This window comes from Lonchura striata, chromosome 4A (assembly GCF_050655825.1).
Source record: "Lonchura striata isolate lonStrDom1 chromosome 4A, ASM5065582v1, whole genome shotgun sequence".
In the NCBI taxonomy this organism is placed as follows: Eukaryota; Metazoa; Chordata; class Aves; order Passeriformes; family Estrildidae; genus Lonchura; species Lonchura striata.
This window is the reverse complement of record NC_140742.1, coordinates 6,577,805-6,602,699: the sequence shown is the minus strand read 5'-3', so window position 1 is coordinate 6,602,699 and position 24,895 is coordinate 6,577,805. Positions and strand designations below refer to the sequence as shown.

The window sequence follows — 24,895 nt, the reverse complement described above, 5'->3', positions numbered from 1 at the left end:
GGGAGAGTCCAGTGCTGCTGTCCCTGCTGACACTGTGGCTGCTCTCTGGCTGATCATTGTTCACTCTGCCTCAGTTTCTATCCTTAGGTTGTCTGGGGTCCCATGATGGGGTGAGTGAGAACAAAGTTACTTCTGTTTATTTTTTAGCTCCCTTAAGCCATGCTGTGCCCCTGGACTGGATACTCTACTGTTTTCTGCATGATGCTGGTTCTGAAAAAGACCTGCTTTCATCAGTGCTTTTTTGAGGGAAGGGAGAGCTCCTCTACAAAGCAGATGTATGGTTTTGCTGTTGTAGGACATTGACTTCTGGTGTGAAAACTGATTTTGACTCTTGTACAGAAAAATTTTAAGATATCCAGCATCTTTTTGCCCTGGGGTGCCCTTTCACTTTGAACTGTCAGTTCTGAGTTAAGCAAGAAGGAAGCTGCTAAGCATTACCAAGCTTTTTAGCTGCATGGCTATCTTAGTGCAATCTTCTGGCTTTGCTCAGTAACATTTAGGCAGTATTTATTTTCACCTGTTGTATATGAAGGTAGATAATTGTATTCATTATGCCACATATGATTCTGGCCCACTCTGAATAGGATTCAGAAGATTTTGGAAAGCTTGTAGCTAGTTTTTAGCTTAATGAGGAGAAAAGCATTTGAGTCTAAAGTTCCGTAGTAATAATATGTGAATGGGCATGAGGTAGAAATGTTTCTATCTTCCTCTTTCCTGCTTGGTTAAATTTCAAAGTGAATTTTTGTAGTAACAGAACAATGCAGATACTTCTCTGCTTTGTAGGAAGTGGTTTCTGCCCTGAAGTAGCTGGCTGTAAAAATACCACTGAGCTGATATACATGAAAAGTAACATCACGATTTATACTAGAGCTCTTCCTATTCCCTAGTCTTGTAACTGTATAGCTTTAGCTTATTTCAGGCTTCTGTGCAAGGACAAAACCTGGATTAAATTAGACAGGATTGTACTGTCTTCTGGAGTTTTGCTGATGTACCTTTTAACATCAGCTGCTGAACTCCAGTGCTTACTGACTTACTAGCAAGAACTGTAACTTTGCTCTTATTCCTCAGCTGCCAGTAGAAGAGCTCAAGGATGGGCTATGCATGTGGGAGGTGCTGCTTATCCCATAGGCTTTATTCCTTCCCAAGTACCTTGAAATGTTGCTTTCCTCAGCATGCAGAGCACAGGCACTGCAACAGTGATATCTGCTTGTTTTCCTCCCTTGACCCTTTTCTGTATTGGGCTGGAGTGCAGCTGCTCTGGAGAGCAGTCAGTAAACCACAGCAGTGCTTTGCACTCTATGTCTTCTACACATCAAAGATTAATCTGTTGTATGGTGAAAATTTTTAGTTATTTGTTGCTGTGGATGGCTTTGACATTCTCTCTCCAATCTCTTGCTTCTCAAACTTCCTTTTTTTGGGTAAATTGATCCTAGCTTGAATCATTGAGCATCCAATCTCCTTAAAGGTGATTTGTGTCTGATTAAGAACCATGAAGATAAATCACAGGATAAAGAAAATGTGACATGAGAAACTTTAGTAGCTATCACTTCAAACTTTAAAAACATGTGATTATCCTTCCAAAGATGTGTTTCCTCATTATTGTGAGCTTTTGGGGTCAACAAATTGCAAAGTGCACTTACCTATGGATTAAAATTATAACAATAAGCATCTGTCTGCACAGTTTAAACCTGGTCACTGATACTGTATTTTAGGTTCAGCATTAAGTCTTATAAATTTTCTTTTTAATTCTTAAGGTTCTTTCAGATTTCATTAAGAGGCAGATCTCCTAATATTCTGAGTTTCTGTGCCCTGGCTTGTCTTGCCTTGCTTTTCTGCAAGGCTTTCCTGCATGACCGATGTGTTGTGCAGATAGAAACCTTGGTAATGCTTAGCAGCTTCCTTCTTGTTTATCTGCTGCAGTGAATTTAGTGGTTTTGTAGAGTACCAGTTTGTCAGACTTCTTTCATGTTTGCTTAAGCGTACAGCACATGCTGATCAAACCCCTCCTGAATTGTGAATAACTCCATCTGAGTTGAGCTGTGTTTGGAATAAAGGTGGTTGGTGTCTCATGGCAAACTAAGCTTTTTGAGGAGGGAGAGTGTAAGAGAAATCTTTAGCTACTACTAGGTCCTACCTAGTAGTGTTTAAACACATCTAAAATGGTTCTGGAACACTTAATCCACTAGGTGAAAGCACTGAGACCGAAACTCACTAAGGTAGTTTCATGGTAGAAAGCAGCAAGTCTCAGGAGAGTGGCTGGTTGCCCCAGCAAAACCCAGAGCTCTTGTTCCTGTAATGAAGGCTTGTGGTCGAGTGGTATGAAAATGTATCTCAAATTTCACAGGAACATGTGGAAACTTTCTGACTTTTAGAAAAGCAGTAGTTCCAACCAAAAATGGACTGCTTGTTGCTAAGGATGTCAATGGCAAACTGTAGTAAGTACAAAAAACTTGAAGATCCTGTAGTTTAGCACTTTGGAAGGAAAAATTAGAAGTACATCCACCAGCTAAATGGAGGGGAAACAGTTAAATATTTGTGACTGTAAATGGGGCCTAACTTGGGTAATAAGTTAGGTGCCTGGAAGACCACATTCTGAGTTGTTTTTGACTGGAGTATGAAACTACAGGTGTGGCACCACTTCAGAGCTCCTCCAGCAAGAAGATCAGCTGGCAGTTTTATCTCAGATACACTTGACATGCCTGTCATAGAAAGTGAGACTTACCTCATCTTTAACTAGGGCAGCATTCAAGGCACTTGTACCATGATATAGCCTGAGATGATTTGGCCTTTGATGCAGGAACATGATCCAAGTGCTACGCCTTTTCCTCTGCTTGCATGCTTTGGTCTTGCCTGTGTGTAAATAGTGCTCTCATCAGAATCTGTACTTGTTTGCCAGTGTGGTGGTGTGTTTCCTGGGCTGAGAATGACAGCCATTTTCAGTCATCATCATGATGCTAAAATGTACAATTAAGAGGCTGCTTATGGCTCCCTCTTCTGCTGTGGAGCAGCACCCAACAGCAGGAACATAGTTCAGAGGGAGCTGGCTGAGTGCTGAGGGGAAGGACAGGAATTGTCATGCAGACCTAAAAAACATGGCTTAAGAAGGAGTGAGAGAAAAGGTTACCTGAAAAATCTTCTGTTTTTCTCTGAACATAACTAAAAAAACCCCTTCTAATGTGTGCTTAGACTTTCTGCAGAGGATAAAGTGAGTCACCATAAAGGCAACTTTATCCCTGTGTCAATATGGCTTACTGAGTAGAATTTGAAGCTAAAAGTAGTACTCAATTAACAGTTTTGTAGTAGCTGGTCAAGGTACTATGGGACAGTTGGGTTTTAAGGCTGCATCCAATCTGTTGCCCACTGTAAACAGAGCTTTATCCAGCAGGCTAAACAAGACCCAGAGACTGATTTAATTCTTCTTGCATGAAGAAAGATGCTGCTCTCCAGATGAGAGTGTAGATTTTAGGTATTTAAGAATTGTGGTCTGTGTTAAACAGACTCTGTTCTATCCTTTGTGCCAGCCCTTCTCCATCCTTAGCCACTGCCAGTAGCTGTTTGCTTTTTGGAACATCTCACAGTTCATTAGGGCTCTGAATGCTGTACACCCCCAGACATAATTATGCTGCTGCCAGCCAGATTCCTTGCAGCTGTAGAAAGCTGTTTCTTCTTCATGCTTTTCCCCTTGCTAAATGGAACTAAATAGCCTGCTAAAGCTAAGGAGAGAGGAGGACTATCCTCCCTGGCTTATTTCAGTGGCAGCTTGGAACTGTGATGGTGAGTGCTGTGCTGTCTCCCCTCTTTCTGCCTCCAGCTCGTTGTAGTCTCTGCTATTGCTGTGCAGGCTTCTGCTGTGGAATAAAAGTCCTTTTGTGTGGGACCACAGTGTGGAGCCTTTCAGCTCCTTGCTGGCAGTCCAGCCTGTTGAATTCCCAGGCATAAGCTGCTGTCAAGTGAAAAAGAGGAAAGCAGACCCATGCAGTCCAGTGAGGAGCTTCCATCCCATTCATATGTTAATGATTCTAAGAACAGAGCTATCTTTGGGCTCTAGGACAGCCTTTCTTCCCCTCCTTGAACCATCTGCTTCCAACTACAGAATGTGCTGGGTTGGAAGGGACCCACAAAGATCATTGAGTCCAGCTCTTGGCCCTGCACAGGACCATCCTCAAGAATCACACCGTGTGCCTGACAGCATTGTCCAAATGTTTCTTAAGCTGTCAAGCTTGGTGCTGTGACCATTTCCTGGGGAGCCAGTTCCAGTGCACAGCCACCTTCTGGGTGAAGAATCTTTTTTTCTGGTATTCAACCTAAACCTTCTCTGACAACTTCAGGCCCTTCCCTTGGGTTTGAGCACTTGTCTCCTCAGGGAAGTGATCAGTGTCTGCCCCTCCTCTTCCCCTCACAAGGAAGTTGTAGACTGTGATGAGGTCCCCTCTGAATCTCCTCTTCAGGCTGAATGGACCAAGCCCTCAGCTGCTCCTCATAGGGCTTCCCCTCAAAGCCCTTCATCTTAATTGCCCCCTTTGCATCCTCTCTAAGAGCTTAATATTAGAGATTAATATCTTTCTTATATTGCAATGACTAAAACTTAATGTATATAGCAAATCCTGACTCTTCTCCAAAAGCCTCCTTAGTTGTGTGCATCCTGCTGCATGATGCACAAGTGACCTACATCCCCCTGAATCTGCAAGGACTCTGGCCCAGCTCCCCTGTTCATGTTCAAACAAGACAGGCTAAATAATTTCAGGAACCCCAGTGGGATGATGTTCATGGACTACATGACCTAGTGTAGGTTTTGTCTGTGTGTGTGCCATCAATGGCATGCCTCTGCTGAAAACTGCATTTGGTTTTTCTGCCTGAAAGGAACAAAGGCCCTAATGTTGCTTTTGAAAGGCCAGATGAAATGCCTGATCCAATCCCTAAACAATCCAATTAGTGATGTGTTTGTGGGGAACCTATGTCTTTGGTGTTGTATCTTGCCAAAGTAGAGACCACATGAGAAGGGAGCAGAGTGCACCTTTGGGCAGTAAAAAATTATATCTGCTGACCTGGCAGCTGGTTTTCACAGGGCAAATCTCAGTCTCTGCACCAATGTTATCCCTTTGCTGCACCCTGTGGCATGTCCCAGGCTTTTCAGGGCACAAAGGGGGATATCTTGATAGCAATCAGACTTTGGAGAAACTTCCCCCACTTTTTAACCAACAGTGGCACTGTACTGCAGTAGTCTTGCTGCCCCACCATGAGGCTCTTGTTTCTTGTCACACAACATGTCTTTAAAGCCTTCTTAATTCCTATTTACATAGCATGCCTGGTGTGCTAGGGAAGTAACTACAGAGAGAGCTCACACAGCAGTGTACTTAATGTCTGTGGTGGTTCTTTGTCCTGGCACAAGAGATAGCATATGGATTTAGCCTCTGCACTTCCTCTTAATGGTGCTGCTCAGTAAAGAGCTGCATGAAAGGTCTGTCTATAGCTATCAGTGGAGTAGAAACAAATCTTAAAGTAGCACAGCCTAGTAGGGTGATTCATGACTTGCCCAGGAATAGTACATTTGCATGGTAAGTGTGGGATATACCTGAAAATGGAGCTGTGTTCCTCATTCCTGGTAGTTACTAAACTTGTTAGAGCTGTTGCACTGTATTTTGGCTATACATGTTGGCTTATAAGTAACTGAAAAAAATAATGTCCCTGCTGTTGTTTATAAATAGCAACAAGCCTTAAAGAGCTGAAGGAATACAAAGAATATTACACACATTCACTTAAGAACTCTTAGATGCCCAGCCATCTTTCTGTGCACTGCAGCAGGAGAGGCAGGTGGTCAGGGCACTGTCTGAACTTAACTCTAACATGTTTTCAGCCACTGGTAAGTTCAGTCCATCTGGGGATCTTGCTAATAATCACCTTTCTTTCAGGTTGTCAAGACAATTGGTTTGCGAGAGGTCTGGTTTTTTGGACTTCAGTATCAAGACACCAAGGGTTTCTCGACATGGCTGAAATTGAACAAAAAGGTATGTTTGTTCCAAAATTTTGCTTGTCCTTGTTAACTTCTGAGAGTGCAGGGGCAAATTGAGGCTCCATACTTCTGTCAGGAATCTGTTCTTGCCTACCCATGCACCTCAAGTACTGCAAGATCAGTGAGTTGGTGTTGTGGTGTCCACGCACTCCCTCCCCAGGGTATGAGGAGCTGTGGTATCTGACCTGGTCCTGCATTTAGCTCTGTTTACCAGGCCAGATTTGTTACCCTTCCTGGTAAAACGCTGATGTTGTGCTCATGTGAGCATCTTGGCTGGGGAGAAACCTGGAAAGTAACTTAGCTACCACTGGTCATAAGTACTGGTTTGTGAAAGTCCAGTGGGGAGAAATGATGAGGTATTTAGCAGTAAGTAATTGAAAATCCTTGCTTTTCTGCACACTCTTCTACATTGAAAAGGAGAAATTTTTTTTTCTAGCGCATGCTTGTCTTCCTGTTTGTAAACTGCTCCCTTTCACTTGTATGTAGGCTATAAAATCTGCTAACTCTGTTCCAGGTAACAGCACAGGATGTACGTAAAGAAAGCCCCCTGCTTTTCAAATTCCGTGCCAAGTTCTACCCAGAAGATGTGGCAGAAGAGCTGATCCAGGACATCACACAGCGCCTTTTCTTTCTCCAAGTGAAGGAGGCAATTCTGAATGATGACATTTACTGTCCCCCAGAAACAGCTGTTCTTCTGGCTTCTTATGCCGTCCAGTCCAAATACGGAGACTTCAACAAAGATGTGCACAAGTCTGGCTACCTTGCTAGTGATAAACTGCTCCCTCAGAGGCAAGTGAACCTGGATAGTCTTAGACATTCTTTTTCTTAAAGGGTTTGTGTTTTCTATTTTTTTTTTTTTAATGTAGGGGGTGTTCTGACTGCAATGCTTAGACTAAAATATAGCCTTGTGCCAGTTCAAGCATTTAGATTAGTATTCAGTTATTTAACCTTAAATTTCCTGTTGCTACCCTGAAACTCTAATCAGAAGTAGTGACAGAAGCTCCAAAACGAAATATGCTACAAGGAGAAGAAACTGAATAAAATTTGTCATTTATAAGAAGTCTGAATACTGATCATTGTCTCTATCTAGCCTTTTAATGAAGCTGTATTTCTTGGAGTATTTTTGTGGGGGAACTCTGATGCCAATGGAGTATTTATTATAGAGTGACGTGATTGTGTGTGTACATATATGAAGGGCTTGGTTTGAAACATCCCATGTATACTCTCTCTAGGGTTTTGGAGCAGCACAAGCTTAACAAGGACCAGTGGGAGGAGAGAATCCAGGTGTGGCATGAGGAACATCGAGGAATGATTAGGTAACCAATGCAGTGTGAAACTGCTGTATTTAAAGTGTTGTACAAATGCACTACAAAAAAATCTGACTTGCTTCAGGATAAATTAGCATTCTTCAGGTTATTTTGCTCAGAGTAACTAGGTTCACATGCCTCTGCTGGTCCATGTCAGCTGGCTGTTCTTAGTAAAATATGACTGAGTTTGCAGAGTTTGTAATTATCTGCTAGGGTGATGCTTAGAACCTTTGGCAGCTTGTTGCTGCTCTGTCCATGTGGGAAGATAGGACCTTCTTGCTCTAATGGCTTAAAGACTCCATAGAGAATATTTCTTTCTTTTTACATGCTGCAGGGAAGATGCTGTCTTGGAGTACCTGAAAATTGCACAGGATTTGGAAATGTACGGTGTGAACTACTTCAGCATTAAGAACAAGAAAGGCTCTGAGCTCTGGCTAGGTGTAGACGCTCTTGGACTCAACATTTATGAGCAGAATGATAGGTAATAAACACCTCTCCATCACTGCCTTCAGCTCCTTTCCAATATAAAGTAATTCAAAATCAATCTCTCCTGGAATTCAAATCTTTAAACTCCACAATTCATATATCATTCTTGGCTGTGTTTTTGACATTGCCAGAATAATCCATAAAATGTGCTTCTTTGGACCAACAAATACAAGTAACTGGCAAATCTTTTCATGATAGTTTCACTTTATCCCTAGTCTTCCTGCTATAGATGCATTCTTTAGTTCAGATTTTCATTTAAAAACAAAAAAAGTGGGATTGAAAAACTGCTTCTTATATTTGTATTTCATCTGTGTGACTAATTTTGTCTTCTGATTTCAATTACCATGAGTGCTGAAATATGAGGATGGATGTGGTATAATTTTGAGCTTTATATTTTAAGTCAAGAATTTGGAATTACTTTGGACTCTTATTTCTTTTTGCTTCCCATTTTTGCAGGCTAACACCAAAAATTGGATTCCCCTGGAGCGAGATCAGAAATATCTCATTCAATGACAAGAAATTTGTTATTAAGCCTATTGACAAGAAAGCACCAGTAAGAAGCAAGATTCATATTAAGCTATTAAACTTTCAGCTTCTTAGCTGAACAGTTTCTGTGGGTTTGGTTTTGGGGACTTTTTGGGGTTTTTTGTACAGAATCCTTTCATCAATAGCATGAATGCTGATGTAAGCAGGGAGACCTGTTCGCTTAAGCTTTTAACATCAGTGGCAGGGAGTAGCCCTTTGTTTAGGGTTTCTGATCTTCCTAAGACTGTTCACATTCTCTGATAATACAGTTAGGGGTCTGAGGTATCTCTGTTAGCTATGGATCCTTCCTTTGCAACTTGTTGGCTTTAATAGTGTGTGGGATGATCTTTTGCAGGTTTTCACCTTATTTAAAGCAGAAACTTTAGGTCATTTTGTAGGGTATGCTGGAAGGTTTTTTCCTTACAGCTTTATATTGAATGTAATTGCTTTCATCTTTAAGGCCTAATAATTTCTGGTGCTAGCCAGTACCTTCTGTTCTTCTGGTCATTCTTGTTCTATTGCTGCTTGAAAGCATTTCCCTGCTGTTGTTCTCCTTTTGAACAGAACAAGTTATTTGTCCATTGATTGTAACATTTGACACCCTTTCTGGCATAAGCCAATACATTACGTTCAATGTGGCTGGCCAGGCTATTATACAGATTATTGGAGTGGGAAGGAAGGTGGGAGAAGCCAGGGACTTGGTGTGCCTGGTAAAGCAGGCACAAACCTGCTGGTTTGTGATGAAATGGTGATGCTAAGATGCTGTGTGCTTGGTGCTAGTGATGTGTGACAGTGAAACCCAGAGCCCTGCAATGACACACTGGGTGCTCCTGCCCTGGGTGTGCTTGTCAGGTTGAAATCCATTCCAGAAAGAAGTGCCTAACTACCACCAGCAATCAATTAGACATTATTGAGAAAAGCTGGCTGGCAACTCTAAAAAGCTCGGGGTCTTGGGAGCATAGTGCATACACAAGGGGCTTCTTATGCTGAAAGAACAGGTCTAATGCTGCCTTTTTCTTGTCCCAAGGACTTTGTATTCTATGCCCCTCGGTTACGGATTAACAAACGAATCCTGGCCCTTTGCATGGGGAACCACGAGCTCTACATGCGCAGACGTAAACCAGACACCATCGAGGTGCAGCAGATGAAGGCACAGGCTCGGGAGGAGAAACATCAGAAACAGATGGAGAGGTTGGTAGGGTTCTGAGTAACCTGGGTGTGACTAATCACTGCATGAGTAGCCTCATGTGCTAGATAAATGGCTGGCAGCACCTTAATCTGCTTGAGTCAGAAACAGAGCAGGATGGTTTCTGCTTCAGTAGGGTCTAATGGGTTGATAGTACTCACTCATCACAAATGTGACTTTCTATTACTTTCTTGGACTTAAGAACTTGTCATTGAGATTAATGCCAGAAGAGCTTTTTATTTTTGCACTTCTGTAAAGGGGTACATCTGGAGTAAATCTCATTATCCGAGTGCTGTAGGGCACATCTTGTGTGTGCTCTTTTTGTGTGTTTACTAGGAAGTGCTCCGAATTGGTTTGAAATTACATTGTGACTTCCTTCCATCAGAGCCCTGCTGGAGAATGAGAAGAAGAAGAGGGAGTTGGCAGAAAAGGAGAAAGAGAAGATTGAGCGTGAGAAGGAGGAGCTGATGGAGAGACTCAAGCAAATTGAGGAGCAAACCAAGAAAGCTCAGCAAGGTAATAGGAAATCTTTCAGTGTTTCCTTTGATGATGAATAGTCTGAGTGAGAAGGGTTCAAATAGTAAAGCTATGAGCATCTCTGAGCAATTTGTCTCTCCAGTATTTTGTGCTAACTGATGTTAGGGCTCTGATTTGGCCTCCTGAAGCTGAATGTAAGCCCTCCATATGCAGTTGCTGAAAAAAGATATGCATTAAAGAAATGGGTAACAGCCAAGATCTCTCTCCTGGCAGCAGAAGTACCTTGCCATTGTCCCTGTGCTGGCTGGAAGCTTTATCCCAGCATATCTATAGAGGAAGGAGTCAAAAAGTGTAGCAGAGATCACACCAGCCATTGCTGTGGTGATTTATTATATAAGTGCTTGGCTAGAGTTAGTGTGGTGTTGCCCAAGCAAAATACTGAATGCTTCTCTACCCTTAGCTATGTAATTTTGGGATGGGTGCTTCCCCACAAATCCATTGGGGATGGGCCTGACTTTTAGTCTTACAGCTCCAAGTAAAATGTAAAGGAGAGGACAGGGAACAGTTGCTTGCATCCCTCCTTTACCTGTCCCTCTGAAGGAAAGCCCTTATCCAGACAGACTTTCCTCTTCTACTGATCTTGATGTGACCTGAAATGTGCTCCCCTATTTTCAGAATTGGAAGAACAGACCCGCAGAGCTCTGGAGCTGGAACAGGAGAGAAAACGAGCTCAGGAGGAAGCAGAGAAACTGGCTAAGGAGCGTAGAGAAGCAGAAGAGGCAAAGGAGGCCCTATTGAGAGCATCCCATGACCAACAAAAGACCCAGGAACAGTTGGTAAGTTGGTGAACTTAAAATCCAGTAGGGAAAATAGTGAAAGGAGAAGCATCTCAGCTTTTGAAGCAAACCAGGCTATGAATATAGTGAGGAAGCACTATTCATAGGTTCCTCAATTTTTATCCTCAAGTAGATGAACATATATATAAATACAAGTGTATTTGTACAGTAGATTTGTATTGCTTTTTGCCTTTTTTTGTATGTGATAATGATAAAGTGTTGCTTTCCCTGGTTTGGTTTCAAAGAACTGAGTTTTGTTGCTCTGTTTTTGGGAGAAGGAAAAGGAGCCAACTCAAGAATCAAAAAAAAACCCAACCCACAATGAAACACAAAACGTTTTTTGCTTCCTTTCCTTTTTCATCATGGAGGTATTGGTGGAACTGAAGTTAACAGGAAGGCTTTCTTCTCACTGAAAAGATGTGTTTTCACTAAGGACTTGAACAAAATGCTTCATTTAGCAAGTATCTTGGGTTTTGTTTCCACTAAAAGCCTTTCTTCTGCAGGCTGCTGAGATGGCAGAACTCACAGCTAGGATCACACAGCTGGAGCTGGCCAGGCAGAAGAAGGAGAGCGAGGCACAGGAGTGGCAGTATAAGGTAAAGCAGAATCTGAACAAATGGCATACCTTCTGTGGAATTGCTCTTTGTTCTTTATTGAAACCTAAACTATTGCCCTAGATTCCATGCTGGACTCAATGCTTGCAAGCTTGAGGCTGTTTTAAATACACAGCTTTGGTTTTCTCCATGGAATGGATGACTTATTCTAACTCCATGTAGCAATTTTTGGCTAATTAGACCTGTAGCCCGTTTTCCATTAACAGTAACCATTCTATAGATCTCTGAAGTGTTATCCAGCAGAAAATTTTGCAAATGATGGTGGCTGAGTAGCTTTGGAATATGCCCCTTCAGAGGTGCAAGGTTTCCTGTAAAAAGCACCAAGTGGTGCTTCTGTGAGAAGTCTCAGGCACTCAGGATTGTACTGGCTGACTCACTGTGGCATATCCTACTGCAGGCACAGAGGGTGCAGGAGGACCTAGAGAAGACCAAAGAGGAGTTGAAGACTGCCATGAGTACTCCTCATGTCACTGAACCCATGCACTCTGAGAATGAGCATGATGATGAGCACGATGAGAATGCAGCAGAAGCCAGCGCTGAGCTCCGGTCAGAGGCCACCATCAAGGACCGCAGCGAGGAGGAACGCACCACTGAAGCAGAGAAAAATGAGAGGGTCCAGAAACACTTGAAGGTAAGAAGCTGGCAGCAGAGTGTGTGTGTGGGGGTGCTTCTTCTTTTCTCAACATTTCTTGCAGCTGGAAGGTATTGCTGTTATTTAAAAAATGAGGGGAGACACAGGGAAGGGAGATGATCATGATCTTGCCAGATAGCTGCTTAACCACTGAGTAGAGAGGCAGATCTTGTCTCCTGGCACTTGACTTCAATTTTTCTGGAAGCAGTGAAGTATTTTGAAGCAGGGCCAACAAGCAGCATCTGTCAGATGTAGCATTCTTTCTGTGAGTATTGCCAACCACCTGACAGCTGTTCATAGCCCTGTCTGCAAGGAATTGAAGAACTTTGTTTGATTTCTATCCAGCAGCTGTCTCTAACTGTCAAGTCTGGGTTGCTTTGCAAAACTCTGCATTGCAAAACCCTGGAGCAGCCCACTAGGGCTCAGCGCAGAGACAGCACTATTGCACCATCTTCTTGTGAGGAACTCCAGTGTTCTGCTGTTCAATTCCAAGCATTTAGTTGTGCTGCCTGACTTGCACCAGCTTTGCTTATTGTGCATTGTACTGTGGTTACACACAGAGGGCTAGAGGTGCATTTTATCTTCTGCAGAAAGTTCCTTTTCTGGTGGAAAGCTAGTAATTCTGAAAGATGCTCCTGCTGTCTTCAGGGATCCCTCCACATGGCCATTCTTTTCAAGTGCAGGCATTGGAGAAAATCTTTCTTAACTCTGCTAGATGAAGATAAATAGCTGGCAGATTGCCTAACGTTTTATACCTTCAAATGTTATGGAGAAATATTAACAACTTCCGCAAAATCATAGATCTGATTGGGTTGGAGGGACCTCCATGAGATAATCTGATCCCACTTCCTTGCTCAAGCAAGGTCAGCTAGAGCAGGTTGCCCAGAAGAATACACTGGGGCTTGTCTGTTTCCTGTCTCTATAGATACTGGATCTGTAGGAGAATCGGCAGGAAATCTCCTTGTCCAGCTTTGAGTCTCTACTAACCTGTTGCTGTCTGTTTCTCCTCCTCCAAAGGCTCTTTCCTCGGAGCTGGCAAACGCTCGGGATGAAACCAAGAAGACGGCCAACGACATGATCCACGCTGAGAACATGCGCCTGGGCCGAGACAAGTACAAGACCCTGCGTCAGATCCGGCAGGGGAACACCAAGCAGCGCATTGACGAGTTCGAGTCCATGTAAACTCTCCCCTGCACCTGCTGCCCTGCACTCTCTTCTCCCCTCTTCCCCATCCTCTCCCGTCATCACTCATAATCGTGCTATGCTGGAACCACTACAGAAGAGTGACCATGGTCTTATTTATCAAGTTTTGGGCAAATGCTGGAGTTAAGTGACAGAAGAAGGAATAGGAATTACGTCTGCCTGGGGTGGCTTGGAGAAGCAAATGTATATTAGGCAAAATCTGAAGTTGTTTGGCTTGGGGTAAAATCTTAATGTGTTGGGTTTGCCCACTGAGGTGGCTTGTGTTGCTGTCTTCTCCCGTTACGTGGGGAGACCAGCAGATACTTGTACTGCATTAAATAGTCAAGAGCTGACAGTCTGACTCTGCCTTCCTACTAACCTGTGCAAGCTTCAGGATTAAGCTTAGTAGCCAGAGTCTGAATTTCTGACTTAACCCAGAGTCTGAATCATGTAGTTTAAAAAGGGGAGACTGGAGCTTAGGAAGAAGGATTGAAGGTAAAATATAGACTTTCTAAAAGACCAAAGCTTTTGTCCTACAAAAATAAGCAGACCAAACAGATTCTGTGGTGTTCCTGCTGGTGTTACATTTTGTTGTTTAATGATGGAGCTTTGAATTTCTTAATCATGAGGAAGCCTTTGGAGTATTTCCACTAATACAGTGTGGTTTGAAGCCTCAAACTCCCTGCTTTCTAGAGGTTTTGTCTCTGGTCAATGGCTTTGTTCACTATCATTTGTCTGACTTCAATGTAACCAGTGAGGCAGAGATAGCTTAAGTACACTGCCTTCCTTTTTGGTTTTGTCAATGAAAACCTAAAGTGGAATGTAGTAATGTAAAAGACTAAAAATTATTGTAGCTGTATTTTCCCTTGCTGAACAGATACTTTTCTAGTTATGTGAACAAGATTTCAGGTTTTTCCATAAGAGGCCTTTTTAGCACATAGTTGTTGGTGCCTTATGACTGTGTATAGATCTACTGTAGCTCAGATACCTTTAAACTAGATGCAATCATAAAAAGTGGTCAGCAGCTGGGGACCAAAAACTGCTCTCATATCTGGGTCATGCACAAGACTTCATCCATCTTCCTGGCTTCAAGCAGTATTTGAGGAGAGAGGCACCTAAGACACTTGTCCAATTGCTTTTTCAATCCTCACTAGCACTCTGACACATGCCTGGCTCAAGTGCTTTTCCTTCCCCAGAAGGATGCTTTGGCCTTTGGTAGCTTTGAGAACAGAAGGCTTTCTTTTTAGAAATGGGATACGAATGGTTGTGAGAGTGGTCCTGAGAGCTGCTTGTGCCAGGTATTGTAATAACCATCCTATCATCCAAGCTGCCCATGCTGTAGCTACCCAAAGTCCTCCCTGCCATTTCTGTGGAGGAAATAGCCATGTATGCTCAGGGTTGAATTGGATGGTGCCTTGATCCCTCATAAAAGGAAGTGTTAACCTTCAGGAGAGTCACCTTAAAAATGGGTTCCACCTAAAGTGAAGTCCTCCTTTGTTTTGCCCTCCTTGGATTAGCCTGTCCCTATAGGAAGTCATTAGGTTAGCCTGGGAATTATTTTCTTGCCTAGCATGATTCCAAATTTTGTGACCTGCTCAGTTTTGTATGTTCTCCTTTTGTATGATGTTACTGGTAATGGTGATAGAATGAAAACATCTGAAAACTGGAGTATTTTCAGCTCCCTGGTGTATGAAAAGGGGCAAAGGGGAACTGTGCCAAAAAAATGTTCATGATAGTGTTAACAAACTGCAGTATTTCCCCAAGAATTCCTTGGGTGGCTGGAAGAAACCTCACTAGTTCTGTGTTACTTTAATTTTTGAAAGCAATGCAAGTCTGTGTGGGGATTCATACAAATACCAGCCAACCTCTGTTAGAAGCAACATGCCAACCTATGCATGTTAAACCTCCAGGTGTGTCATGTGGGAGCCCCCTTCTCTCCCCTGGACACAGAGTGCTTTTGGGGGGCACGTGACATGGTAAGCTTTTTGTTAGCCAAGAAAAATATGCCTCAGTACCATGAAAGTCAGAATGAAAGATTGGAGTTAAATTTGTCAGAATGTGTTTGCATATTCCTGTACTGAAGGTGATTGGCATTGGCTCTGCATGAGTCTTGTTACTGGGGAACAGACAACCTTTAAACTTCTGTTTTGGTGCTTTAAAGCTGGTTCTCAGCACTTCTGCTCTGTCCATGGCAACTATTGATGCATTTGAGGGGAGAAAATCCTATCTAATATTTTAATAATTTCCTAACACGCTGATGTATGGTGCCTGGAATATTTGTTCAAATAATAAACCAGTAATTTTCTGCTTTGATGGGTCACACAACACTGCTGAGCTCTCATGTATTATGATGTTGGCATGACTTCTGTTTATATGGTTTTTTAAAACGTTCTAATTCCACATGGTCCAATAAAGGAATAGAACGGCTTGTGCCAGTGAGTCCACCTAACTCTTTGTAGTTGTTTCAGCCCTGCCTTCTTTTTAACCAGTATTATATTCCAGTGGTATCTAATGATATTTGATTTCAATATTTCTAGCTATGCACAATTAGAAAATATTAGTCAAGGGATGGAGGGTATGTTTATGGTCCTCCTTCCCTTGGATATGTATACTGTATTATAAAGATGATATTTTGCAAGAAAACTAATGTAAGAAGCTTTCAGTATTATGGTGAGATTTGTAGACACATTTTTTATTTGTTAGAATACAGTGAGTTGTTCTTCCTCTTCATGTTCCAGTTTAATTGGATAACTGCTCCTCTTGGGGGTGGGGGGAGGGAAGTACTTTATCACATGTTGCCTGGCTTATTTTTTCTTGTTTTATTTTTTGTTGCTGTAAATTATGTTGAAGGTTTTTGACCAGTTGTTTTACTGGATTATAATAAAACACCAATTCCTTAAGGTTGTGGAGTAATTCATGGGTCCATGTGTTTATCTGCAGAGAGAACCTTGATTAAGACATGTTTTTCCTTTTCAGAGGAGTTGTTAAAACCCATACCTTGTTCTTCCTGAAGTGCCAATAAAGTTCAGAGAAAATCAGCAGATTGTGTCTGGCTGCTTCCTTAAGGTTTGCTTTAAGTCCAGTGCTGTGTCTTGTAGCTGGGCAGATCTGCCTTGTGGTGCCCAGAGGTCAGCCTGGGATCTCCCTCACAAATGAGGAGATCACTGTGAAAGGGAACAGCTTCAGCAACAGCCCTTTCTTCTTCCCCAACCCCCCCAGCTGTCCAGCTGGAGCCAGTGCTGGAATTGACACTTCTTTATGGAGGCACTGAGTATAAATGGACTGGCCAGAGGGAGGGGATGGAGCTGCTGTGGGTGAGCTCCTGCAGTGCCCAGCCCAGGCCTGTGTGCATCCAGGTCACCTGGAGAGGCTGGCTGGGCCTCGGTGCTGCTGCTGGCATGGACACCCTGCCAAGTCTGTGCTGCCATCAGCCTGTTCTGGGGATTTGGGTGCAATTTGCTTCACAGCTGCCTTGCTGTGGCTGTCTCTGCCTGTTTCCCAGTGTCTTGGGAGGGTTCCAGCAATGGAAGGGTGTCTGCTGCCACCTTTCTGCTAATGAACTGTGTGATCTTTATTTGCAGCTGCTTTCTTGGTGGTTGTGAAGAGGGGCCTCACAGAACCTCTGCCTAATCACTGCTGCACTGCAGAATAAGGTGGAGAGTTCATTGGAACATGTTAGTGCTCAGAGATCTGGTGCTGGGGAAGAGGCCTGAACTTTTCTATAAACAAAACATGATGTGTGGAGCAATAGAGGCTTCTGCAATTCCCACCAGACATGGCTTGGATTCAATTTCTACAGGTGAGTCTTTTTTTTGTTCCTGCCAGGATTCAAAAGACCTGAGCACTGGAGGAATTGCATGTCTCCTTTAATGCTGCAGCAGCCTTCAGCTGAAGGTTGCACTGGTCTGGAAAGGTTGATCCTGTTCTTGCTGTTTCTAGTGCCCTTGCTTCTCAATGGACATAACCTTAGAAGCTCGAGGCTTAGTAATTCTCCATTAATTCTCCATATCTATATTCAGTTTTTCTTAGAAGAAATGGAAGTGTAAAGCATTAGAGGCTGAAGACTGCTACTGTACTGGACCATGTGAAAAAAAAAAATGATTCTGTACAGACCCTATTCTTCTAGTTTGTTGTAAGGCATTCTGTAGTTTAGGATCAGAAATTTGTGTTTAACCCCTAATTTTTGTAGACAGATTCTGTTGGATTTGTTGGTCTGGGATGTTTCAGATCAAGTTTAAGCCATATCTACAAATGTTTGGGGCCCATCTGCTTCTGTCTGCAGGACTGGGGCAGACTAGAGTGTAAAAGGCTCTCAGAAGGCTGGGTGACTAGAAACGCTGTCTTTTTGCAGGTTCTGCAATGTTGCTTTATTAAGCAGTGCAATTTATTAAGAACTCTAAAGAAAAGCCAAACTAACTCTGTAGAGTAAAATATTCATTGAGTTCAGTCTGTTTGGTAGACTAATGCATTTGTCCTGAGATGCACTGACTCCAAGTAAGACAAAGTAGCTGCAGAAAATAAGACTGATTGCTTCCTCCTTCTCTTTACTCTTTCTAAAGCAGGAATTGCAAGGGCATGATCTCCAAATTCTGATTTGCTTTGATGCAGACAAGCCCTGTAGGAATTTTTCTAGGTAGATGAACAGCTTATTCATTTCTTGCTCAGGATAATATGTTTGGAGGGAAACACAAGTATTTTCCAGCATCCTAAGCTTGGTAATGTACAGGGTAAGGTATGATAATTGTAGGCACTCTTATGGCAGCTGCTGGAGCACCTACAAAGACAGACTGAAGTGAGAAAGCAGAGAGCACCCAAGGCATGCCTTGTTTGCCCTGTACCATCAGTATGACTGCTCTGTTCCCTGCCAGCTTTGCAGCTGTGCATAACTCAATCTTGGCTGTAATTTTAAATGTCTTATACCAGGGCATATAATCTCAGAGCATGTGACAACTGGCACAGAACAGAATTCCTCTGTCTAATGTCACCCATAACTGTTGCATACCCATATGTAAATTGGGGCCACATGTGATGTTAAGGTCTCCCTTGCAGAAAAAATTACTTCTGTAAGAAAAATGCCCCATCCCTGGACATGTTCAAGGTTAGGTTGGATGAGGCCCTGAGAAATCTGGTCTGGTGGGTGGCACCCTTGCCCATGGTCAGGGAATTGGAACTAGATGATCTTTATCCCTTCCAACCCAAAGCATTCTGTAAAAAAGGGGTCTGGGCCTCAATGTATGAAATGCTAGGCTGAGGTTGGCTTTTGTCTTGCAGGTTTGGAGTTCCAAGTGCAGTTTGTAGGCAAGGGAGCAGGTCCCTGTGTCTGAACAATGCCTAAGTGAGTATCAAGCTCCAGGTCATGAACCTCTAAATGTTACTAGCAATTCCAAGATAAAGCTTTTCAGGGCAGGTGTCAGGATGAGCAGTGTAGTGAAAAGTGGAAGAATTAGGAGGTATTAGAGAAAAAGTAGTGTTGAAACTGCAAAAAGTAATACTGGATGCTTGTTTGCTTGTTGCAGAGACTGTACCTTCAGCTTCTGGTTAGAATGCACAGAGCAGGTGTTAATACACATATTTATGGTGAGCAGAGATAATTTAAAAATTACAAGCCCCCATGATTGCTAAAGCCTGTAGTTGTGCATCATCCTTTAACAAAATGCAGCCTGAGATTGGTCTTGAGTCAACAAATTTGACTGAAGAGGGTGTGAAATAAGCTGATCTTGAGCTGGGAGGTTATGGTGAAGGCTGTCTATACCCCACATGCAGCACTATTGCACTCCCATCCATCTTTGAAGCATCCTTGACTGGATGCTTGAAGGAGAAGCATGTGCAAGTGAAGGTCTTGGCTGGGGCACAGTAATTTCTTAGTGGCCTTCACCCAGGCAGGCAGCAGCTGCATTGTCAGACGTGGCTGCAGTCCAGAAGCCCTGTTGTAAATTCATTGTGATTTCTTGTTGCAGCGCCAGTCCATCTCTGATTGCATGTCTGCCCTCCTGCTTCCAGTGGTGAGAGTATGGCTCTTGCTCCTTTTGTTTGTGTCACTCTCAGAAGGTTGCTGAACATCTAGGGAAGGTTTGAATGGGGCAGTTTTGTTTGAGAGATGCTGAAATTGAGGCACATTTACATTCTCTGAGGCAGAATCTGTGACTTGAGCTCACTTGGTGTGTGCACTTTGTCCTGGATCTGTGCTCAGTGCATCTCTTGTGAGGCAGCAGAAGCACTGTCTGGGTTTGTAGGCTTCCAAAAAGTGAAACCAGTACAAGTTGTTCTGATTGCTTTTATTAGCAACTTGCTCTGGAACAGGAAAGGCGGTTAACGGGTTTTTAAAGTGACAATGCGAAAGGTGAATTTTAGTTTTGTTCAGTGCTTTAGTTCTGCGTCTCAAGCAGCCCATATCTACTTCCCTACAGGAGTACTTGTGAGGCAGTGGGTGTGGTAGGAGGGGAGGGGTAAATTCTTCTTGCTTTTCCAATTAATGAAGGTTGCCTTCTGGAAATCTTCATTATTCCTGGGTCTGTGTGCCTGCTGCTCTGACTACAGTCCCTGAGACTTCCCCCATGGGACCAGCACGAGCTTACCTCTCTCTACACCTGAACAGCACGGGCAGTGCCTGAGCCAGGGCAGCTCTGCCTGCTGGCAAGAAACTCTAACAGTGGTCAGAGGAGCTGGGTTTGGTATCCCAAAAATCCAAGTATGCTTCTCACTGTGGAGGGCTGCAAAGATGTCATGTAGCTTCTGGTTGGGTTAGGCCAGTGCTGATTTCAGTGCTCACTTGTGCAGAAGTCAGGGCTGAGGTGAGGCAGCTCACAGGTGTTTTGGATATTTGCATGAGAGCACCTAGACTGGGGGGAGGGAGGAGCACATTGTTTGGTGTGTGCTACAGAAGACACTGGACAGTGTATTTCAAGCTAGGAAGCCACTTCCTTACCAGTGTGTGCCTGCACATGACTGGATGTGTGGCCATAGCCACTGCACTGACAGAGTGGAGCCTGCTGGCAAGAGACCAGGGAGGTGGGGGGCAGTGTGCCTGTGTGCACTGCTGGGAAGTTGGTTCCAGCCAAACCATCCTTGAAGCAGAGCTAAGAGTTCTCTTCAGCTGTGTCTGGCCTTCTTATAAAATATATGCTGACCTATGAAGCAAAATTGTGAAGTTTTTTTGTTGTTGGTTTTTTTTGTTTGTTTTGTTTTTGTTTTGTTTTTTGGTGTTTTTTTTTCCTAAGGTAATGGTATTTTTTCTTTGTTGGTTTAGTTGGTTGGTTGGTTTGGGGTTTTTATTGGCTTTTTTTTTTTTTTTTTTTTTTTTTTTTTTTTGTGGGAGGGGTGGTTACTTGCAAAGCTTTCTATTTTTCTGCCCTTGGCTAAATGAACAATGATTAGAAAGGAGATCTTGCTTCTGCCCTTTCTCAGTATTTCAAAGATCTTAAAACAGATGATCCAAAATCTGTAAGGGCCTGATTCTCGCCTACCCCAGAATTGTTTTGCTTTCACCCAGGAGCTGTTGTCCCCTTGCTGCACCTCAAAGTCTCCCTGACTTCCCTGCCTGCACTGGCCTCTCTTCCATCAGGTGACATTGACCTGTCACTTGCTGTGCTCTGAGTTCCTGGCAGGGAGAGGAGTCAGTGCCAGACAAACACACAAATGTCCTTGCTGTGGAAACTGCTGTGCATATATCTAATGTATCTCTCTCAGCTCAAGGTTTGCTGGAGAGATAAGATGCTTTGTGGTTTGTGTGTGCTGTGCCCCCTCTCCTTGTCTCTTGTGGCAAGCCTTGCTTTCTTTCCAGGGAAATGCCTGAGAGACAGAACTGGGCTGTCTGCTGCATCTCTGTACTGCCTGAAAAGCAAAGGCAGAACTGGCCACAATCTCACAGCTGCAGAGGCTGAACAGAATGGTTTTAAATTTGGGCATGAGATGGAGCTCAAGAATTTGGCTTTGAAGTTTGAAGCATTTGTGGCAGCTTGTAGGAGAGAGCAAACCACTTGGAAAAGTTGACCTGATAAATGTTATTACTTTTTTTTAATGCATTGTCCATGAATTTGTCTCAACTGGAGCTGTCTGAGAGGTGTGTTTGAACACTTGAACACCTGCCTTTGAACTGAAGAATACATTTCCCTCCTGGCTTATGGAAAATACTTACATTCCTTAATGTCTTTGGTGCTTTTTTCAGAAAGCCTAAGCACCTCTTTCCAAACTTTCCAACCTGAAAACTTTGGGTGGAAAACTTTCATTTTGGGGCAAAAAGCCAAAACTTTCTGGTTATCTTCAGAACTATGAATCCAATGCCTGTGTGTGTGTGTCTGTGTTGCAGCAGACATTTTCTATCTTATGCTGTGTTTTTTTCCCTGTACAAATTGCTTAGAGAGTCCAGTATCAACATTTTTTTTTTTTTGCTTATACTGGCTACCAATATGTTATTGCATTAAAAACCTTGATTAAAGCAGACATCCTACCAAATTGTGAGCTGTAAATTTGGTGGTAGGAACCATTCATTCTCTTGAGGTGAGAGCTGTTCCCTAACTCCACAGAAAACAGGAACTGAAACTGTCTTTGCTGTTGTATTTTTGGCCCTTAAATTCATATGGGTTTACCCTGTACAGGAGGGTAGACTAAACCAGTGACTGTGTTTCTGGGAATAAGTTAAGAGTTTTCTTCTGCAAGGCTTCAAGGCTTAGTAGTGTGGATTATCAGTTAACATGATAGTTATCTGCACCTTTATGTACTTTTCCGCAGAGAGTTTAGCAAATGAGCAGCTAAGTGTGGCTGCTTCTGCTTCACCACCATCATATGAAGTAAGTGAATATTCACATTTTAGAGCTGGGAGCCTGCTGTGTTGGGTAAGGCAATGATGTGGCTGGATGCCATCTTGTCAAGAGCAGAATTCATGTGTCTTGCTTTCACTCCATTGCTGTAGGAACCGTGTGCCCCTCTCCTCAAGGCAGCAGTCATCAGCACTCCTGCCTCTCTGCTCTTCCGGCCCTCAACTTGCAACTCCTTGTATGATTGGACATCACAATTAATATTTCTCCTGAAATTTGATTTTGTTCTGGATCCTAAAAGGGAAATCTGTAAAGAGAACAAAGAGAGAATTGCTCAGAAACTGGCATGTGGAGGTGATGTTTCACATGTTCCTGTGCTTCAACCAATTCCCGTGCCCTGATGGGCTGGACAGCAGCAAGATCCAAGCACAATCCCTTTGCCCATCCTTCCTTCCTGCTTTCCCTCCCTCCACCCCCAGGGAGGCTGTCCTACTATGTTTTGTTTTTTTTTCCTTCCCCCCGTCCTCCCAGCTGTACGTATAAGTCCCTAATCAAGCTGTCCTTGCCCCAGAGGACAGCTGTGGGACACGGAGCAGTCCCAGCAGCAGGATGGCTCACGGCATCTTGGGGCTCATGCGGCCCTTGCGGCGTGGACTGAGCGCCAGCAGAATTCGCCTGCTTCTCCTCTGGGCTGTGCCTGAGCAGCGCCAGAGCCCAGCAGAGCGGTGGGCAGAACGAGGATTCAGCTCCACGCAAGGGCTCCAGGATGGCCCTGGGGAATCCAGGTGGGTCAAATGCTGCCTTGCTGCATCCGAAGGGATGGGCAGGCACCTCTGTGGCTGGAAGAGGAGAGAGGCCAGCGAAGCCATGGCCTGTGGGAAGTGGGGGATGAGACCCCCACCTAGGTGAGCAGATGCTGATGGGGAGGGAAGGGGGTGGTGCAGGGACCCAGCCCAAGATTGCTGCTTCCCATCCCTGGGGCTATGGGGACCTGTCAGAGGGGCTAGTGCTGCCTCCAGAGCTGTGGGGGCCACAGCTAGTGGCTGGGAACCGACTCATGAAGGTGACAAAGAGTCCTTTGGCCCATTTCCACAGCAGGAACTACTGCTGTCTCAGCCAAAAGACCTCACTTGTGGATGTGCAGAAAAGGTGATTTTTGCAAATTTGTCTTACAGCTCTGAGGATCAGGTGACAGTGCATTTTATAAATCGGGATGGAGAGAGACTAACAACCACAGCCAAGGAAGGGCAGAGTTTGCTGGAAGTTGTAGTCAATCACAACTTGGCCATTGATGGATTTGGTAGGTGTTGCAGCAGGATATGTGCATGTGCTGTTAGGGCCAGTGGGTGCTTAGGAGTAGTGCAACAGTACCTATGCCACTGTGTTCTGCCAAGACAATCAACAAGCTTCTGTTCCCCACCAGCTGCTTGCTGGGTGGCTCAGCATGGTAGTGAGATGGCAATGTAACCTCACACTGTCACACTGGCATTCCAGCAGCCTGTCAGTGCTTTTGGCTGCATAGAGCTGATGTAAAAATTTGAGAAGAGACAGGCTGTAAACTGCATCCATCTGTTGTGTTTCCTAGCATCTCTTTTGACATGCTCCAGATCTGTTAAAAGGCCTTTTCTCACAGTGTTGCTAAAGATGGTCTCTCTCACCCCCTTATCTTCCCTGATTTGCTGTCCTTCCCTTGCTTCTCCACCAGGTGCCTGTGAAGGGACATTAGCCTGCTCTACCTGTCACCTCATCTTTGACAAGGAGGCCTTCCAAAAGCTTGATGCCATCTCAGACGAGGAGCTAGACATGCTGGACTTGGCATATGGACTCACTGACACGTAAGCCTCCCTGCTGATTACAGCAGAACCTCAAGCCTCTGAGGCAGATTCTCACCACTTGGCATCTCTTTACAAGGGGATGGGGCTTGTTCTGTATTATAGCTGGGTCTTGAGAGCTGCTTTCTCTTGAGGGCTAGCAGATCTTTAACAGGAGCTTTAGGGAAAACTCATCCTGAACCAGACATTCCAGTGTGGGTGGGGGATTTCTCCCTTTACTTTGGGAACAGAGGAGCCTCACTTCATGTTTTCTTCTCAGATCGCGCCTTGGCTGCCAGGTGTGCGTTAAGAAGTCGATGGATGGTCTGACAGTGAGGGTCCCCATGGATGTGTCAGACATGAGGAAGCAGCTGGAGGTTGGAAAGCAAAGCAAACAGTAACTGGAAGCGGCTGCTGCACAGCTTACACCCTCATTTAGGCATGGCAGGGTACTTTGCTTTTGGTTGACACTATTGCTTTTTGTGACTGGCTCTCAGTAGGCCATAAAGGTCTGATTCAGTATAAAAGGCGTGTTTGGCAAATCTCTTATTTAAACAAGGCATCATGCTTCATAGGGTCTTTGGTACATATTTTAAGTGCTTAAATGTTCTGCTGAACGCAACTGGATTAAAGTGCATGGCTTTATATTTCCCTGGGTGGGTGTCAGTAAATATTTCTACTGCATGTGACTTGCTTTCTCCTTTGAAATTTAAGAATTTTGCTATTCTGAGTAAATGTTGAGAATTTTGCAAGGCCTTGCTCTTGAAAAATGGAGCAGACATTTCCAATTTGGGAAGCTTAAAAAGAGATTACTGTTTGCAAGTCAGTGTACTGATGGGCTTGGTGATGTAGGCGACTTCAGTTTGGTCAGCAAGAGCATACTGAGGACATTTGTGTGCTGACAGTTCCTGTAAGCAGGAACAACTTCTATGAACTTGAGATGTTTTGGGTCCCTGAATTGTTCTGTGGTGTGAGTGGCCACTTTCTCCAAATTTTGGAGAATTTTTAAATTTTCTCATTGCTGTACTATTCCACATGTCAAATAAAATTTTAACAATGAGCCTTCTAGACCTACAA

At 43.8% G+C, this 24,895-nt stretch overlaps 2 protein-coding genes across 2 annotated transcripts in view; both read left to right on the top strand.

Moving 5' to 3' along the window:
- MSN (moesin) overlaps positions 1–16,295 on the top strand; it is a 40,908-nt gene extending 24,613 nt beyond the window's left edge. Inside the window, exons 3-13 of the mRNA XM_021548386.3 lie at positions 5,910–6,005; positions 6,525–6,799; positions 7,243–7,326; positions 7,652–7,798; positions 8,260–8,356; positions 9,356–9,519; positions 9,900–10,030; positions 10,667–10,827; positions 11,331–11,423; positions 11,839–12,072; positions 13,090–16,295. Of these exons, the coding sequence (XP_021404061.1) occupies positions 5,910–6,005; positions 6,525–6,799; positions 7,243–7,326; positions 7,652–7,798; positions 8,260–8,356; positions 9,356–9,519; positions 9,900–10,030; positions 10,667–10,827; positions 11,331–11,423; positions 11,839–12,072; positions 13,090–13,254 (1,647 nt within the window). The 3' untranslated portion in view covers positions 13,255–16,295. The remainder of the gene's footprint in view (positions 1–5,909; positions 6,006–6,524; positions 6,800–7,242; positions 7,327–7,651; positions 7,799–8,259; positions 8,357–9,355; positions 9,520–9,899; positions 10,031–10,666; positions 10,828–11,330; positions 11,424–11,838; positions 12,073–13,089) is intronic.
- A 6,281-nt stretch (positions 16,296–22,576) lies between these two features.
- LOC110480482 (adrenodoxin) lies at positions 22,577–24,895 on the top strand. Its single transcript, XM_021548429.4, has 4 exons — positions 22,577–22,792; positions 23,183–23,307; positions 23,713–23,842; positions 24,099–24,895. The coding sequence occupies exons 1-4, from the start codon at positions 22,617–22,619 to the stop codon at positions 24,217–24,219; spliced, it is 552 nt and encodes a 183-aa protein (XP_021404104.2). The 5' UTR covers positions 22,577–22,616; the 3' UTR covers positions 24,220–24,895.

Excerpts from the sequence above, each read along its gene's own strand:
- LOC110480482 (XM_021548429.4), top strand. The coding sequence starts at position 22,617 with ATGGCTCACGGCATCTTGGGGCTCATGCGGCCCTTGCGGCGTGGACTG. Across the intron at positions 22,793-23,182 it reads GATGGCCCTGGGGAATCCAG|CTCTGAGGATCAGGTGACAG; the intron begins GTGGGTCAAATG and ends TTTGTCTTACAG. Across the intron at positions 23,843-24,098 it reads GCATATGGACTCACTGACAC|ATCGCGCCTTGGCTGCCAGG; the intron begins GTAAGCCTCCCT and ends TTTTCTTCTCAG.